The 18,947-nt window shown below is 46.4% G+C and overlaps 1 protein-coding gene across 2 annotated transcripts in view; it reads right to left on the reverse strand.

The window, feature by feature from the left end:
- SAMD4A (sterile alpha motif domain containing 4A) overlaps positions 1-18,947 on the reverse strand; it is a 212,002-nt gene that overhangs the window by 26,590 nt on the left and 166,465 nt on the right. Inside the window, exons 3-4 of one of the 2 annotated variants that reach the window (XM_040969585.1) lie at positions 12,463-12,726; positions 1,827-1,936 (exon numbers count right to left, since the gene is read on the reverse strand). In XM_040969585.1, the coding sequence (XP_040825519.1) occupies positions 1,827-1,936; positions 12,463-12,726 (374 nt within the window). The remainder of the gene's footprint in view (positions 1-1,826; positions 1,937-12,462; positions 12,727-18,947) is intronic. The other variant, XM_040969586.1, reaches the window with a different exon arrangement.

Genomic DNA, 18,947 nt, shown 5'->3' on the forward strand with positions numbered 1-18,947 from the left:
ACTGCAGGCAAACGTTAATGGGTCTCTAGTGGAGTCCCAAAAAAGGATTTGAGTTCCACACTTGATGAGACAGAAACCAAACTTCCCAGACTTAAAAATCCCAGATTTAAAAATCAAATTCTAATGCCAATTCCAGTGACTGCTTACTTGCAACTATTGCATAGAATTCAATGGTCCACCAGCGACATTTCCTTTACTTGGAAAAATTAGGAATCATGGGGCCAGTATTGGATTGTATCAGGAGTTAGGCCTCCTGCCTATGACACTGGCATCTCCTATGGATGCCACATCTCAGCTGTGCCACTTCCAATGCAGCTCCCTGCTAATGCACCTGGGAAAGCAGCAGAGGATGGTCCTCCAAGTCCTTGGATCTCTGTCACCCACGTGGGAGACCAGGATGGAGTTCGGGGCTTCTGGCTTTGGCTGGGCCCAGCCCTGGCCATGCAACCATCTGGGATGTAAAACAGCAGATGGAAGATCTCTCCTCCTTCCCTCTCTGGCTTTCAAATAAACAAACATCTTAAAAAATAATAATTAAGACTATAGTGGCCATTGAACCCAAGATGGAAGTCTGGGCTTACATTTCTGTTAAACCTTAGCTTTGAGTCCCAGGGAATTCAATCCCTCTGAGAAGTCGGTGCTGGACTCTGATTTTGGCCTTGGGGTTAATTATTTCTTGTGGTGATACTGATTTTCTTCCTCCTCCAACTCTGACCCAAAAACACAAAAATGCTCTTAGAAACAGTCCTCATCAATTCCTGGGATTTTAAGCAGCTCCAGAGATCCAAAGAGCAGTGGGAGAATGTTAGGAAGTTGAAGTCGGTGCCTTTCATTCTCTGCCCAACCGCAGTGACTCTGGGCTTTGTCTTGTCTCTCAATACTGGTATTCAGGCTGGCCTGCAGAGGTTAAGTGAGGGTACTGAAGGAGCCAAGAGAAGCCAGGGATCTGCGGAGCTATGCAAACATGCCAGCCACGCCCTGAATGCTACAGCCGCCTCTTCCTGCCACGGGGTGGGTGGGTGGGGCGGAATATTATTAGCCAGGCCAGACCATCAATTCTTTGCCACTGTGGCTCCACAGAAGCCAAGGCCAGTGTGAAACATGCAAATAGCATCTTAACCGAGGGAAACAAAGACCCTGCCAGGGTCTGTTTCCTTGGGCACAGCGCAATAGGCAGCTTGGTTTGTTCCAGGGGTCCCACTGAGCACTCTTTGGCAGCCACACTTAGGGGAGGGAGCCGCAGACGGAGGCGGGACCCCGTGCAGTCATGGTGTGCAGACGCAAGGGAGAACGGAGACGTGGGGAGCTCATGTGCTTTGCCATGGCTGCATGCTGCTTGAGGCGGTTAGAAGAAACCAAACCTCCTGTGCATTTTACTGCCATCTCAACAAAGACCAGCCTGAATGTGTTTTTGGAAAAACATTGGGGCTGTCTGAAGCACCACCTGGGGCTTTCTGCTTACTGGTCCTGTTAGAGGTCAGTGGATTTGTAACCAACCTGGACAGCGGACTACAGATCTGTCCCTCCTGACATAGCACGGAGTAGAGAGGGAACAGGGAGAGCGAGGAAGCGCCAAACAGAGGTGCTCCCTCTGAGGTCTTGGGCTGCTGTTCTTTTCAGCACTGACCCTTCCCTCTCAGGTGTCCTGGAATATCTGGGTGCCCCTTGGTCATACCTGTCTGTAGCATGCCAAGCTCCCTCTTGCTCCTCTGCTGCTCTCCCATCTCAAAGGTAAGAGCCAGTACTCACCTGGCAGTTCCCAGGACAAGGTGGGCTACTGGGTGAAGCTAGCCTTGGGCTCCAACATAGATTGCTCGGGCACATACCTGAGCCTCCAGCTGGCACTCGGTGAGGGCCATCATTTCCTCGTAGGTCATCTGGGAGAAAAGCGCGGCGTACTTGTGCAGGCGGAGGCTCTTGAGCCAGGCTGGAACATCTGCGGTGCAAGATGTGCAAGAGATGGAGACAGAAGTGACCAGGAACAAGATGACAAGAGATGTGGGGAGAGTCAGCAGGAAAGAAGGTGATGGTCAGAGAGGAAAAAAAAAAAAAAAAAAAGGAAAACCATTGATATTACTACTTATTCAATTTTGGCAGCAAATACAGGACTTTGGCTGTCTCAAGCTAGCCCTGGCATTCCTGCTGGAGGGCTTCTTAACCACTTCCACTGGGGATTGCTAACTTGGAGTCCATGGGCTTCAACACATATAAGCAGTCTCCACAATTATATCCCGGTTTGGAAGGAGACTTGCCCACAGCTTCTCTGAGAATCCCAAGAATAGCAGGGATTGGTAGGGTGGGAGGCATTTAGCCCTGTGGTTAAGATATTTGCATCTCAGTGGATACTGGACTCAAATGCCCAGCTCCGTTCTTGGACCCAGCTTTCTGCTACCGTGCATCCTGGGAGGTAGCAGGTGATGGGTGAGGGGTGGAATGAGTTCCAGCAGCCGTTGAAGGCATTTGAGGAAGCAAACCAGTGGATTGGAACACATGAGCTCTCATAGTACATTTTAAAAAGAATCTCAAAGGGCCTTCCGGACCAAAACCCAACAAAACAGCAAGGATCACTGTCTGAGACCACTGACCTGATGACTGAGAATGAAATCAACAATTAGGATGCCCTCTCAAGCCTCCAGATGATTTGTTAGACCAAGGCAGATCTGTACAGGCCACTTCCATGGTGACAGGGCAAGCAGGCAAGTGCTGTACCTCAGGAGTTACATCACTTTCTAACAAACTTTTTTTCTGCTTCTCTGTGTTCCAGTAGGAAAAAGGCAGCCTGAGCCCCAGAACCATCACATTTTTGAGACAACATCTGTCAATCATTTCTCCAAGCTATGGAATACATCTGGATATTTCTTTAGTCATAGTCAACCATAGTCAACCAAACATATACCACAACATGAAAGGTCAAAGGTTTGGTTGGACCTCAGGACGACGGAAATTCTAAACACATCTGAGATCAGCCCCAAGTTGGGGGATGGTATGGTGAAGAAAATTAAATAGTAACCATATTAAAAATCCACAGAAGAATGATTATCTTGCAAAGTGCATCCAAAATACAGTACCTGCCTATCTTCCTTTAGGCCAGTTTTTTGACCAAGAATCTTGAAAGCATCTTTTAGCAATATCTCCAGCTGTTTTTACAGAGGGCAAAACTAAGGCATTAAATCTGGGACCACAGAGCCAGTACAGAGTGAAGTGGGAAGTAGAGCCCAAGCCCTGTAATTCCTAGCTCTTTCCTACTTTGTCTTACCTTCCATAATAAAATAAAGACCAAATAGCCCATCCTGGGTAGGGCTGAATCAACAGTGCCAGCAAAGGGTTTGGAAACGCTAAGGCATCAAGGACAAGATGTTCACATTTTCTATGGAGAATGAATCTGTTACCAAGATATTCTGAAATCAGGTCCTGCCCCCTGGGTCAAACTTGGATTTGGGGATTGCCAGTAGAGGGTGAGAGTCCTGAAACTCAGAGGGAGAAGAAGGGGTGGGAGGCCTCCTGAGGTTACTTCTTGAGTGATGGAGACTTGTACATTCAAGGGCATTTTAAGAATATGTTCAGACATCTCAGGTTAGAAACCACTTCATCCTGTGCTTAGAAATCTTTCATGTTACGCTGGCAGGTGCACAGCATCTCTGAGAACAACATAGGACTACCACGAACCACAGACAGACAAGGCTTCCCCAGGCACATGGCATTAAGTCCTTAGCTACAACCATCACCAGACCAGGAATGTAAGGTGGGCCACCTCAGAAGCCTGACACACTCTCTTGTGGGGCATGCTGGGGCTATTTTACCAGAGTTTAGCCTCTACTATGTTTCCATCTCTGTTGGGACAATGCTATAAGGCTTCTATGGAGTGAGCGCCAGTGACCCTAACAGCAGCCCTGGCTTTCAGACCCACTCCATGTTTCCACTTTGTCACCAGTTTTGTGTTTTCTATTTGTAAAATTCCGAGTTGTTACATGGAAATCTCAATGGTCATGATTTAGAGAAGTCTTAGTAGGTCAATACCACATTTGGGGCACAACTCATTGTAAGAATGTGGAATGACCTCTTGGACCAGACATCCGCTAGGTGGCTCCACAGCTGGATTGCCAAGCACACCAAGTGCTAAAACAGAATCCTGAGCCACTGAATCATGGTACAAGTTGGTATTTCACAAACTAAGAGGAAGAACAGGGTGCAAGTCTCAGATGAGAGAGTCTCAGTTCAATTAGTGTTCAGCCCTTTCTTTATAAAGCTATTGTGACAGGGGGAATTTTCCTGGTGGGAAGCATGGGACAGCCTGCCTTAACCATTTAGTCCAAATGAGGGTCTTGGGAGTAGTTTTCCTAGAGAAGGTTCCCATGCAACTCGAGAACTCGATGAGCTAAGCCTTTCTCAAGTTATTTCTGGATGCATTCCTAGGAACTGTAAGCTCCTCTTGGCCATACATCCTTTGAGGCAGGTGCACATTAACTCTGCTTTGAGAGCATGCATCCTGGTGCCTAGCTAAATGTCATATACCTATAGAGATTCCTCCCCTGCATCCCCTTCCCCACACTGTGAACTGATGAACAAAGAAGAAACCCCAGTTCTTCCGAGCACAGCCTCCTAAACTTTCACTTCTCTGGTGGCAGCAAGGCATTTTTGCCTGGTCAGGGATGAAAACAAAACTCTGTTACAAGGCCAGGAAACCCAAGAATTGGGAGCTTTGATCATTTCATTGTCCCAAGTCAGGAATTCCAATGTCTTGGATGCTAGCCTCTGTAAGATGCTGACCAGGGATAAACACTTCCTACAAAGTCAAATCTTTCACGTTGGTCCAGATGCCCCATTGTTGGATACAAAGCCAAGATCTTCTAATGTAAACTCAGGCCTCCCTCTCTCATTTTGGGAAGCTGTGGCTATGGCTGGAAGACATAGGTGAGTGGGGGAAACAGAGGTGCTTCTTGGAGGAACTGACAAATGATTGAGAGCCTGCAGGCTTCCTGGACTCCAAGCTCTGGTCAGCGCACAGCTGTTCAGCTTCCTCTAGGCTGCTCTTGACAGACATATCAATGGAAGTTCCAAGCTAGAAAGTAATTTTTCTTACAAAGGATGAAAAAGACCAAGATGCTCTTGCTATAAGGATCTTCAAATGAGAATTGCATCGCAGGAGGAAAATGCATGGAATTCAAAATATTTTACACCTAAAAAACTCCTCTTTAAGTTCATTTTTTTTCCCATAAACATTTGGAAACACTTTTGTATATGCTAGGCTGAATTCCTTAAGTGTAGAAATCATGATTTGGTCATTCAGCATTTGCTAAACACCTACTATGGGGGACAGGCCTTGTGAAGACACACCCTGGCTGTCAAGGAACTTTCAATCCACAGTGACTAATACACATGCACACACATAATTATAATAACCACATCATAAATGCTGAGAATATGCCAAGTTCTAGAGAGCTTGGAACAACTGGCACTGGGTTTCCTTTGGCAGTAAGGGATTGCTTCAAAGTAGAAGCAACTCAGAGTGTATAGGGCAGACCATACTGAAGAGGTATTTCTAAAAACAAGAATGGTATGGAATTAAAGCAGAGTCAAGAGAGCATTCTTGGCAGAGCAAAGAATGGTAGAGTGGTGGAGAATGCCCCACCACCACCACCACACACACTGGGCAAACCAGCAGGGTCAGATGAGATGGGAAATGTGGAACAAGCACAGGGTCTCTCATCACGCGGCTAATGGGGGAGGCTGCTGAAATCTGCTCAGTTGAGGTTCCATTAGAACGGTTTGTTAAAAAGATGGCACCTTTCAATGTCACGTCTGGGCTGATGGATGGCATGTATGGAGGCCAGAACAAGAATGGCTTGGGTACGGTGGTGTTGTAAAAAGAAAGGCTATAACCCGATGGTATTTGCAGATCAGCAAAGAGCAGTGAGAGAGAGAGAGAGAGAGACCATCTGTGAGGGTTTGGTGAGACAGAAAGCACACGTTCTGGGTGAAAAGGGACAGAATTGCTAAAATTCAATGTCATAACCTGCATGTCACTGCCTTCGGGTCACCCAGGGGGAGAAGTCAGCAACCACAATTTGGGAGACCTAAGCTGAAACTTCAGTAGGGCTTGGTGATGATTTTGGCCATAGAAGTGGGGGGTGATCACTCAGGCAAAGCACATGGAGTCAAGATAAGTGAGCCACCAGGTTAGCCCTGGAAGCAGCAGGCTTCTGTGGGAAGGTATACGAAGGAAAAGCTGATAGGAAGGTCCCACAATAAACCAGCACCAACCACATGCAGGACGGTGGGCCCTCAGGCCCCAGTCTTCATCCTTCATGAAGCTTCTTTAGATGTTGCTATAGACCACATTGGTTTATCTTCTCACAGCCATGGTTAATAATGACACCACACTCATTTTTGCATGTTCCATAGGTACCTGCTGGTCATTTATTACCACTGGGATTCAATTTTAAATCATGCAATCTCCATTCTCCTTTTTACAATGTGGAAAAGTCAGCTACACAGAGGCCTCATGATGTCTACAACTGCTCGCATGTAAGTCGGGCTCTGGTTAGATCTTGGGTCAGCAAGATACGCAGCACCCAATCTACATACAGGGATATCAGAGAAGAGGGGAAGATGGGACTGAATGGCGGAAGGGCCCAATGTGGGAAACCCTATAATGGCAAGGAGTGAGGCATCTCTGGAAACAAGAAGCATGACGGAACCTCCTCACAGAAGGGCTCACACCTTCAACTTCATTCACCAAAGAGCGAGGCTGATCTCAAAAAAGTTTGCCCTCTTCAAGGTAGATAAGACTGCTGAATTGGGAGGCAAAAGATTCAAGATTGAACAGCAGAAATTTCATGACACCATATCAAGATCACCCAAACCTGCCTTAACTTCTGGCCAGAGCAGAAGGAGCACTCTGATTCTGCCTCAGAAAGGAGTAGCCTTGGGCCCAGTGCGATGGCACAAGTGGTTAAGGTCCTCACCTTGCATGGCCCGGGATCCCATATGGGCGCTGGTTCTAATCCCGGAAGCCCCGCTTCCATTCCATTCCAGCTCCCTGCCTGTGGCCCGGGAAAGCAGTCGAGGACAGCCCAAAGCTTTGGGACCCTGCACCTGCATGGGAGACCTGGAAGAGGCTCCTGGCTTCGGATCAGCATAGTATCGGCCGTTGTGCTCATTTGGGGAGTGAATCATCGGACGGATGATTCTGTAATTCTGTAAGGAGCTGAGGGTAAAAAGTCTTGAGACCTTTACAATGGAGGGGGACCCTAGAGATTGGCTATTTAGGCTCATCAGGGCTCCCATCTAAGAGTTAGCTGAACCCCAAGCCCTTGCGGGCCCATACATGTGCGTCACATATTGGCCTCTGGGAATCAGAAAAAAAATGAAGCAAATTTACAAAGTCCTAGCCTATCATTTTACCAGATTGAAGAAGCTAATGAAATTTTCACAGAAAATGATGATTTGTTTTGACGACAGCCATGCTGGAATGTCCCAGAGCTGTGTCACTCTCATTCTGTCAAGCAGAATGAGATAGCACCTCCAACCAGGTGCTATTTCCACAACCTTTTTTCACCCAGGTTTCAGACAAGTTCTTTTTTCTTAAAAAAAAAAAAAAAATCTGACCTCTAAATGATTTCTCTAATTTCATTCTGACACAGGCAGAAGTTCACAGGTCTATATTTCAGAAACAGTTGCAAAGCCCAAGTTGGTGATTCCGGGGCAGACAATAGATTCCCTTTACCACAAACAGAAAAAATTTTTACCTCGGATTCATCTGTGAAAGACTATTAAAAACAAAGTGAACATAATTTCCCAGTGAACGGGCTCTCCACTCTCATCTGCTACATTTCTACCAGGATTTCTGGAGCCAAGAATTCCTTTCTTTACTGTTTCTACACCCAAATCGTTCATCACTTTCCAATATTCCCATGTTTTTGTACTAATGCCATGTAATGTTTACAGGCATATCCAGCCAGATTCACTCGCAGTGGTGAGGCTTCCATTCATATGGAGAAAAATGAGTTGCTACCTCCACAGACAACTGCCACCAAGAAAGGAAAAAGAATCACCACTCTCCAGGTACCCACATCCATAGGTTTTCCACCCAGATATCTAGAATGGAGTCCTCTCACGGAACGCTGTCCCAGGTAAGCGGAATGCTGAGTACAAGTGAGGAAAGGACCCAGGGAGGCCCATGTTGTACCATGGGGATCACTGAGAAGCTGGTACACCTCCATTGGGACATCCTATGGATACCCACACTCACCATGCTCCTACACTGGCCACCGGTCCTATTTGTTCTCCTACAAAATTTCTGCTGTTCTTGATAACAGCCTAGGCAGAAATGGAGGGCCTCATCCCCAGTTCCTCAAAGCCCATCACTGTCTGCATCCAGTTGGTTACCCAAGCCTTCTTAGTTCCTCTCATACTCACACAAGTTCCATAAACACATTCCTGTGTCCTGTTCTCAATGTCACTTGCCTTGGCCCAACTGCATTAGTGACACATCCTCCACCGCTCTGCTGGTCTCCAAACCCAGATCCTTTCCTCCCAATTCCCTCCACTTAGATGAACTTTCTACACCGCTGCCGGAGGCTGACTTCCGGGATGTAGATTAAGTAGGGCATTCTGTGGTGGTCATTCCAATGGCTTCCAGGTAAAAGCTAATCTCTTTCATAAGGCCTGGGGTTGGGTTTCTCCTTTCCAGATTCCCCTTCTCCCACATGTCCTTAACAGCCAAACCACAATATGAACTTGGCTCTACCCATGCATTTATGCATGCCATGCCCTCCACATAGAAGGTGCCTCCTTGACACCTTGTACTCAGCAGGCTTGTAATTTGCAGATTCAGCTCCAGGGCTCTCTACCTCTAAGAAATTTCCTTGACCTTCCTCCACTTTGAATCAGGGCCTTCCTTGGTGCCTGCCTTGACCCAGGGCAAGGCTCTAAGCATATTTTCCAACCATACACCTGCAGCACCTGTTGCTTGCTTGCTCACGTGACAGTGCTTTCTGGAGTCAAGAATGATTAGTCTCCCCAGGGCCTCTCTCAAAAGATGCTCAAAACAGTCCAGTGACTTAAATGGGCACAAAAGTGGCCCTGTGAGTCAGTCATTCTTACTTTCTCATCATCAGCAGCCCTGGAATTTTGACAGGTCTTTAGGTGTTGGGTTTATATATCCTCTGTGAAAACAAGATGCTAACATGAGGGGCCCAAAGGTTTTGTGCAAGCAGAAGGTCAGGGAACACACTTCACTCAGGAGTCAACCAGGGAGACATTGAATCAAGAATTTTTCCTCTGGAGCAAGTTTCAGAAAAGAAAAATGACATCTGAATTTAGAAACACCAAGCAGCAATTTTAGTCCACAGACACACATAGAACTAGTAGCCTCCACAGAGAACTGTCAAGGTGGACATTTTCACATTTCACTTCATTTGCCATTTCTCTTAGGTTACTTTGGAGTAACTGGTCCCATTTTAAAAAAAATTAATAGCCCAATGTCCCTACCTCAAGGGACATTCTACCTGTGCTTTGCATCCAATTTAACCCAGTAGGGTGGTATTAATAAAAGAACACACAAACTAACCCAAGTGGATGATGCCAACATAAAGGAGAGGGCTGGAGTGATGCACATGGAAATACAAATGGCGAGGTAAGTTCTGTGCATATTTGTGACCCAAGAGGCACATTCCTAAGAGATGATTAGTTTCACACCCACTGGTTCATCTATCTAGATGGAATAGAAGGAAAGGATAAACAACAGGGTTTCAGCAAGGTATGACAGCTGAGACCAGAGGGATGCCTCCACATGAAATCTAGTTCAGTTATGGAGACCCTTCTCTTTTCACAAGATGCAGATGACACACATGCCCCAAAGATTTGGGAACTCATCTAAATTCCATGACAGGATTCTGATTCTCACGAACTGGATGCTTAAAAATTAGAGAATCTGCAGCTAGACAATGGCATCCTGAGGTAGACCAGAAAGGGGCTAAAAAACGACTGGGACATCTGCCCAGGGACATGAGTAACAAGAAAGGAAGAAATAGGCCCAGAAGAAGGTGCTAGTTCTTTCTAGAAGTAATTCATTTGATTTCACTCTTTTTCACTAAAAATCTGAATTAATTTGGAAATTAAAACTATCATCTCCTCATGGGTAGAAGGGCAAGCAATAACCTTAGGGAATAGGTAATCTAAGGCTTGCCTTTTGGTCACTCCTAGGAGACCACTGTGAATAAGTGCTGATAGCAGAAGAGTCCTTGGGGCAAGGCAGCCACCTTGCAGCAGGGGTAAGGGTGGGGATGTCTGTGTTGAGTGAGCGTTGGCCTCCAACACCTGGGAATGTCAGCACTGTCGTATGTGGACATTTCTAGTGTCTGACCCTGTGAATGCACTGTACTCACCCTGCAAACAGAACCTGCCTATCTCTAATGCTGCTGATTCTGGTCAGATCTCCCACTCAACTGAATGCAGTAGGAGGGAGTCCAATCGGTCAACAGAAGATAGAAATACTCAGGAAAGGACTATCTCCTCCAGGCACTAAGCACCCGGTTTCTGACCCCCATCCCCTGGGCCTGTTCAGAAGGTCTTGGATCCAAGATCAGGTCTGCGTCAGTTTCTGAATGTGCTTGAGGGGACAAATCTCACCCATTCCCAGGAAAGAAATGGGAAAAAGAAACATACAACCTCTTTCTGGAACTTGGGAGTATCCTGGGTTTTACCCTAAAGTAGACATAGGACATCTTGTTCAACATTTCTTACTCATTTCTCTTAAAGAAACATATCCTTAACCATTTCTCACCTGAGAATGTCAGTATGCAAGGTACATATTAATCTCCTTTGGGAGAATGACTATATGTGCCTGTATAAGGCCTCAAAAGAAAATGAAACAGAAAGTACAAGGAAGGAAGAAAACCAATGTCCAAGCAGCTGACAGTGGAACGTGTGTTCCTCTTATGAGGGATTCAGGTCATGGGCAGGCTCTCAGCCCAGGGCCCTCCACACCCTTTAACACAAAGGCCAATGCCTCTGCCCTAGTTACTGACCAGTACTGTAGCACCGGCTTCTTGGAACATGTCACTCAGACACTCAACTCCACCTTCAAAGAAGCTAGTTGAAAGCAATGCCTCCCTTGCTCCTTATGGTCCTTCCACATGGGTGATGTATAGCAAGCCAGGTTTGCCTACAGCACTGTATAACAGCACCTGACAGCCCTGTCCTCTGGGTCCCCAGCTGCTTGAATACACACATAGCTATGTAACATCAACCGAGCAATGTATATACTAGCGCTACAAAGTTATGACACACCCCCCTCCAAACTGTGAACGTCAAAGAGGACACACACCTTCCTTGTACCCCAAGACAAACATTTGCATCACCAGAGGAGCAGAGAGGGAGATGCATCCCACTTGCTCCAAGTCACCAGCACAGGACTTGCCATGGGTGAGAAGGACCCCAAAGAAGGGCTCAGGGGAAGTGACAGGAGGTAGCTTCAAACCAGCCCCATGTCTCCAGTTGACATACTCTGCTCTTCAGCGCAGCGTTCTCTCATGACTGGCATGCAAGCAGGCCTGAGTATGCCATCTGAGCCAGGCTTCCATTACAGAGGCTCCACCATCACCAGCTATCATGTGCAGGAGAAAGACTGGAAAGAGCCGTAACCCAGGATGACTGACTGTGTAATTGCCAGCAAAGGGCCGCCCTCAAAATCCTGTTCCCTGAAGCGTACTGGTTTACTGTCTCACCATCCAACAGTGTGATCGTGATGTGCATCTGCCCCAAAGGACTCCCCAGCTCTGGAACAACTAGAATCTAAAAATACACAATGCTTGCATCCTCTTTGAGCCTATCAGGGATAACTTGGAAACCATTCTCCCCCAAAGAGCATCTTTAGCAGAGGGTAGATTTATGGTGAAGCATAGGAGCTTGAATGTGCTACACAAAAGGCCTGTATCACCTGTAGGCAAATCTACTATTTTCATATCCCTTTCAACAGACGTGGAGAAAAGAGTCTCGAGGTTTCTGTGGCTATCAGAGAGAAAGGCAGCCAGAAAGGAAGCATGTCTGCTATTATGCATGAAGAGAGGAAGAAGAAAAAGATCCTGCAGTTTGTTTTTTGGAATTACTGACAGGAGTCTGGCCACAGCAGTGAAACACAGGGTTGGAGCAGGCTAGCATCTCTGTCAGCAGAAGATCCTAACATTATAAGTTACGATGCACTTAACTGTCTGCAGGTCAGTACATTGCAAACACAAAGGGGGCACTGACCTCTCTCACCTGGGGCTCCTATTTCCGGGGTTTGGGCAAGAAGCACAGAAAGGGGACCAGGAGCCCTTCCTGCTGTGGGCATCCCTGGAGTCCAGCCAGGAAAGGCTGGAGCAGCACACACAAAGCCCTGGGGCTGGGGGCTGGGCTCCTTGGCTTTTGCTGGCTATCTCTCAGTACCAAATCCCAGTGGTTTCTTGCATAGTCACTCACCTTTCATACCACTACCTTCTTCTTGGAATGTGTTACGAGCAGCGGTCTGATCTTCTAAGTGTTCACTCCCACCACTTCCTGAAGAGGCTACACTGCTTTGTGGAGACAGGGGGGCATGATCGGATGGGAGGCACTGGGATCCTCTAGCTCGTAAGTCCTCATGAGACATCCATCCATGTCCTAGAGGCTGGTTTGGCACATTCATGGGTGGGGTAAGGGACACAGATCGTTTCAAAGGGCTGTGATGTGCCTGGCCTGAGAGAACTGGAAAAAAAAAATAAAATGAAATAGGTTATTCCCCACCCCCCTTTATCTTGGGACACAGAAGAACCCACAAAACCTCTTAACCTTGGGAGACACCACTGTCCTGTGATCCCATTCATAGGCATGGCTGGTGGAAGACAGGACTGGCAGGGCCCTGCTCTTTGGGTGGCTAAAAAATTCTGGGTGGGTTTGGTTTCTTCCAGGAGGCCAGACTTTTGAGTGTTTCCAGCTTGGCCTTGGCCTTCATGGATCTTGGTCTACACTTTGTTCAAATCCCATTTGAAAGCAGGACTCATCCATGGCATGGGAGGTGGAGGCACGCATTCTAGAAATCAGAGAAGGCTGGGCAGCTGGGCACAGTGGCAAACACATGTGTTGGATGATCCCGGGTTTTGGAAACACAAAATCTGACATTACTCTTGTGGTCGGGGGTACTCTCCTGAATGGCAGGTAGGCCAGCCATCATTTGATTTTTGTAGTTTGAAGGTGGTGGTGGGCTGGTCTTTCCAAACAGGAATCCAGGGGTGTTGAGCAGGGGAGCTGTCCAGCCTGAAGGATGGCACAGGCTTCATGAGAGGCCTTGTATTAACACAACCTCAGGGTACAGGATGGCAGCAGCTATTGGTGAAAGGGCCTATTCATGGCCTTGGCCTCCTGGGTTAAAGCCAAACTTGATATTACAAACATTTGGAGGTAACAAGGCTTCCTTTCAGAAGCCATGGGGCACTCTGCTAAGCTGGGCCTGGGTTCTACCAGTATGTTCAGCCCTTCTGCTCCACAGGCACCATTTGCACAGCCCCCATGCTTACTTTCTCTTCCAGAAAACTTAGGAAAAAGCAACAAGTTGTTCAAGGGAGGGATTTAACCCAAATCAACATTGAGGGAGCCCATGTTACCCTTGGGTAGTTTTTCCGGGTGTATGAAGTGACAACATCACAAAGTTAGTCTATTCATAACATTCTCCTGCACCAGTTGTTGGCAGGTCCAGTTTATTTTGACTGCTGCTACACTAACAGGGAATTGAGCCACATGTGTTTTTAAACATTTTTCAGGGAAGCCGTTTCATTCCATCTCAGGCTGTGTCCCCAGCAACGAGGTGTTTGTTTTTCCAAGTCCACATCAGGACTTCTTCACTGGCCTTCACCTTCCTGTGTGTTGCAGGAGGTAGATCAGTCATCCCAAGGGGGAGAGGGGGTTTCCAAAACAGGTGAAACTGCATATTTTGTGCGATCACCTCTACTGAGACACCCAAGCAGCCGATGACTGGTGCACCCTGCTTTGAAAGATAGAAGACTAGAGTTCAAAGGCTGGGTATTTCCAATGGGGCAGTTGTAGTGTGAGGAGGCTGCAGCCAGTCCTGGGCAATAACCAAATCCCAGGAGCAAACTAGCTCATGCCTCTGTGGTCAATGTTTCCACTTGCCCTCACATGGCCAGAACAGTGGCCTTCCTTGGGTGTGAAGGCCTAGAAATTTCTTCATGAATCAAAAGGGAGGCAAAAAGGGAGCTACTGAGTTTTGAATATCTGTAACCCAAATTTCCAATTTTGAAAGATTCTGTCCCAGGCAAAGGACTTGTCATCTAACTTACACATGCAGCATTGTTCAAAAAAACCACAACTGACCTGATAGCCTAAAGGAATTCTCATGCTTATTAGGGTAGACTAGAAACAATTTTAAAAAGACTCCCTGGAAAACGTGTTGCTACCTGGTTGGATCAGAATCAGTAAGAGAAAAAGGGCAGAAAAAAGCAGAGAAGGGGGAAAAAAGGCAGCAGCAGCAGCAGCAGCAGCAATGAAGAAAGAAGCCAATGGGAAGGAAAGTCAAACATCCAGAAAATCCATTTCATGCCTGTCTAAGTATCTGCACAAAATCAGGCCGACCCATTGAGGGCTGCCCTGAGTGCTGGTACTTCCCTCCCAGCATAAACATCTTGGCTTTCTGGGGCCTCTCCAGTGATTTCAATCTCTCTGGTGGATGCTCTGAACAGTGCCAGCCAGGTGTTCCCCCAGTGGAGCAGGGGATGGGCTTGGGCTACGCCTGTAACCACAGAAAGAAGCCTTGCCTGAAGAGGGACACACAGCTCAAGTGCCTGGGATGGTAGCAGTGTTGGAGCGACCATCAACACCTGCATTGATCCAGGGCAATCAGAGAACAGATAACTGCTGGCCATGGAAGGTTGCTGCTAGGGCTATTGAAAACAGTGCAGTACATCACTGGATTGGGCTCATTTCCTTCCTTTAATCTTCTTAAAGTCCACGCTAGACTCTCCTCTCCCTACCTCTGACGGGTACCCCTGGGATAGGAGGGCTCCCTGGTGAGCTGTTGAGATTGCGACTAAATATGGAACTTAATGGACTTACAGGGATTTGTACACAGAAATCTCTACCCCTTTTTTATTTTCTGAGCTGAATTCAAGTAAAAAGGGATATGGCAGGAACCCAACCTTTACCTTTAATGAAAAAAGCCAATCACACCTAAAGTGCAAGGACTTCATGCTAAAGGCCCATGGCTGCTGTCCAGCTCAGGCTGTCTGCCTTGGAGATAGCCTGCTGTCCCCACCAAGCATGATGACCGATGCCCAGCAGAGAGGACCAGGGGTGTAGAGCCAGGCTGAACTGGCCACACCTAAATCATAGCAAAAGCTGCTGGACAAAGGCCCATGTTTCTGCCGAGTGCCCAGGCTGGCTGGCAGTCCAGGCTTGTGTGTCCATGGGAGGAGACTGAAGTAAGTGATGGAGACCTGCCAGCAGTGCCAGGACAGGGAAAAGGCCCATCTGCAGATTTAAGCCATGGGAGGGCCACAGAGCTGACTCTGCTGTTGTCTGTTGGGTTGCAGCACCTTGGCTGGCAAGAAGTAGCAGGGGAAGTCTCAGGTGCTACAGGCAGAGGTTGTGCAGTTCAGGCTGTGCTGCTGCCCAAGTCACCCCGTGGTCAGTGGCAGGCTGCAAAGGTTGTTGCCTGTTTTGTTGAATTAAATCAGCTCAATGGAAGGGTGGACATCGGGGCCATGCCCACTGCTCTGCCCCAAATCTTAAACCTTTCCAATGAGCAGGGAGGCGAGAGCAGCACGAACAAGCTGTGAGAAGCTTGTCAGTCACCTAAGCTGACTCACAAGGAGATCAGCCATGAGCCTTTGGAGTGTTTTTGCTGTCACCTGCCGTGCAGTGGCCAACAGTTCCTCCAGACTTCTGGGGCCCCAAAGTCATACTCAAATGCTGCAAAATGGACTGCACCTTTAAAAAAATGTGCCTGGTGTGGTAGCCTAGAGACTAAAGTCTTTGCCTTGCACGCACCGGGATTCTATATGGGTACCAGTTTGTGTCCTGGCAGCTTCACTTCTCATCTAGTTCCCCCTTGTAACCTGGGAAAGCAGTCGAGGACAACCCAAAGCCTTGGAACCCTGCACCCATGTGGAAGACCTGGAAGAAGTCCCTAGCTCCTGGCTTTAGATTGGCTCAGCTTCGGCCGTTGTGGCCACTTGAGGAGTAAATCAGTGGACAGAAGACCTTTCTCTCTGTCTCTCCTCCTTGCTGTATATCTGGATATCCAATCAAAATAAATAAATCTTTAAAAAAAATCTTCACATAGATTAGGAATGGGCAGGGGCAGGCAGAATGCAGAGGATCCTCAATTTATTCCATATTTATGGCTCTTACAATAGCATAGGTAGAAGGGCAGTATATTTCAAGATGCCTTCATTCCATTGAAAATTAGACTAAAAGATCATGCAGTGGGTGCAAAACTGTGTTTCTTTTTGCTCTTGAAGTAGTGGAACTAAAAAATATTGTGTACAACACTGCCTCTGTATTGCTTATACTTTTAGGAACCAGTGCAAGAAATTTTTTGTCTGTGCACTGATCTACATAGACAGGCATGCTATACACATATGTGTATAAGGCACTGGAATTTCTGGAGTATTTACAAATGCAAGTGAGCCCAAAATAAATAATAAATACTGAGTAAGTCTAAGCTAACATATGGGGGGAGGGGAACAGCTAAAAATAATCTTGCCACAGCAGTCAACATCTGTGAGAGAAGTACAGAGGGTCCTCTAATCTGCACTGAACTTGGTTGGTCACACCATTCAGAGCCATCCACTTTTCTCTGACTTCACCTAATCTTAGGCTTCTTTTTCATTCCCAGAATCTTTAGGGAGAAACTTTCAACACCTTATTTAGGGAGAAATTTGATGCTATGTATTCCTGTTCAGTGTTTTCTTAAGTCTGGAATTAAGATTTCTTTCCCATTGTCCTTTGACCAACCTTGACTTCAGCTCAATTTTTTTCTGATTGAAGTAAGATTCATGTAGTGACTTTTTAAGGACACCGAGTATCTTTGTAAAAATTAAGTCAAACTACCTTTTCTGCCCTCTAACATGTGAGAACAGCGTTTCTGGAAAGAGGAAGCTTTGATATGGGACTTGAGGATCAAGGAGAGAAAGCATTCTCAGAGACAGAGAGCCCAGATACTGAAGCTTGTCTCTTAGACCAAAACTTTGAGATCTTCCAAATATATGTTAGGTACTTTAAACTCTCTGTAACACACTAAGTGCATTTCTGCTTAACATTATTTCTGGGAGAGGTGGTTGGGGCAGGTGAAGCAGCCACCTACAACACTGCTATGCCATATGAGTACCACTTGGATTGCTGGCTGTCCTGCTTCCAATCCAGCTCCATGGCGATGCACCTAGGAAAGCAGAAGATGGCTCCAAGTACTTGGGCCCCTGCCATCCATGTGGGAGACCTGGATGGACTTTCTGGCTCCTTGTCTGAGCTTTTGCCTGGCCCAGGTCTTTGTAGCCATTTGGAGAGTCAATCAGTGGATGGAAGATCTCTTTCTCCCAGACACACTGCTTTTCAAATAAATACAGCAAAATTTTACGAACGGATTTTTGAGTTGGAAGCCTGCTGAAAACCAATATAGTAATTCCTAAACAGTGAGCTGTTGGCTCTTGGACAGTGAAAGACTTTAAATTCCCATGAGCACCGAATCTTGCTTGTTACTGAGGAGATGCTGTATTACGATTTTCACTATAATTTTTTTTAGTTTAAAAAAACCCATGTTGAGTTCTGATCAGGACAGATGAAACAGAATTGTAGCTTCAATGGGGACCCCCATTTTTAAAACCTTAGTTATAACTCACATGGTTCCTATTACTGCCATTGTTCTAGTGTACTCTCCCCTTCAAAGGTGATGACTGCTGTACTGGGCTGTCCCTATCGAGTGAGGTATCCATGGGGTAATGAGAGTGGAGTGATGGACATAAATGCCAGATGCATTTCACAGTCATTCCAGCTTCCTCAATTTAAGCCAACCATTGCTTGTCTGTGCAATCACTATATTTTCTACTTATTTCCAGGCTTTAGTGTTTGTTGGGTGCTGAAGCCAGGATTTCAGATGGCTGAAGCTGTCAGAAATTTAATTTCCTTTGGAACAAGAGCATTAAATACTCCTACATTCTTCGGACAAGTCTCTTCAACCAAAAAGAACCTGTGTTCTCAACCCAAGGTTGGGTCCCGTGTCTACATTATACCCTCCATGTCCAGTCACACAGATTGCACTTTCAACTTTCATCTTTTCCTGTGTCAATTTCTTCATTTGAGAGCTTGCCCTTTTTACACAGGCAAAAATTGGCTTTGTTAAATTTCCAAATTTCTCAAGCCAAGTGCTAACATGACTAACTTCATAAAAGCAAGTCATTCAAATGTAAGGATTTCAGAAAGTAGAATGAGAAGACTAAGCATATCTGCATATTACTTTAAAAGATTAACTTAAAACATTTTACCACATTTAAAGGCTAAAAAAACATCATGGCCAATTCCTTGTGATCTATGCCATGTGTGCACATACTTGTGACAAAGCAGGGCGGTGCTCTATTTACGGGCTAGAAATATTTTCTGGAGTCTTTCACGTGAAATTCAAAAGTGTCATTAGACTCTTTCTGGCAACACCAATTTGCGGGCTCATAACTCTACAGTGTTTACATTTTGAATGGAACATATTTTTATATCTGTTCGGCTTCGAGATATAATGCGATTGTGTCGTAGCAACTGGGTACGGGGGAACATTCTATTAGGTCTAGGCCTGTTTATCCGGCATTTTTCAGGATTCATCACACAAATTTCTCCCACGTACTCTTATCCCATCAAGGAATGACCGCTAAAGACTTAAAGACTTTTGATTTTCAACGAATGGAGTTCTGAGTTCTGTTGACAACACT

Source organism: Ochotona curzoniae, unplaced genomic scaffold (genome assembly GCF_017591425.1).
Source record: "Ochotona curzoniae isolate NIBS_2020 unplaced genomic scaffold, NIBS_Ocur_1.0 scaffold_4701, whole genome shotgun sequence".
Lineage (NCBI taxonomy): Eukaryota > Metazoa > Chordata > Mammalia > Lagomorpha > Ochotonidae > Ochotona > Ochotona curzoniae.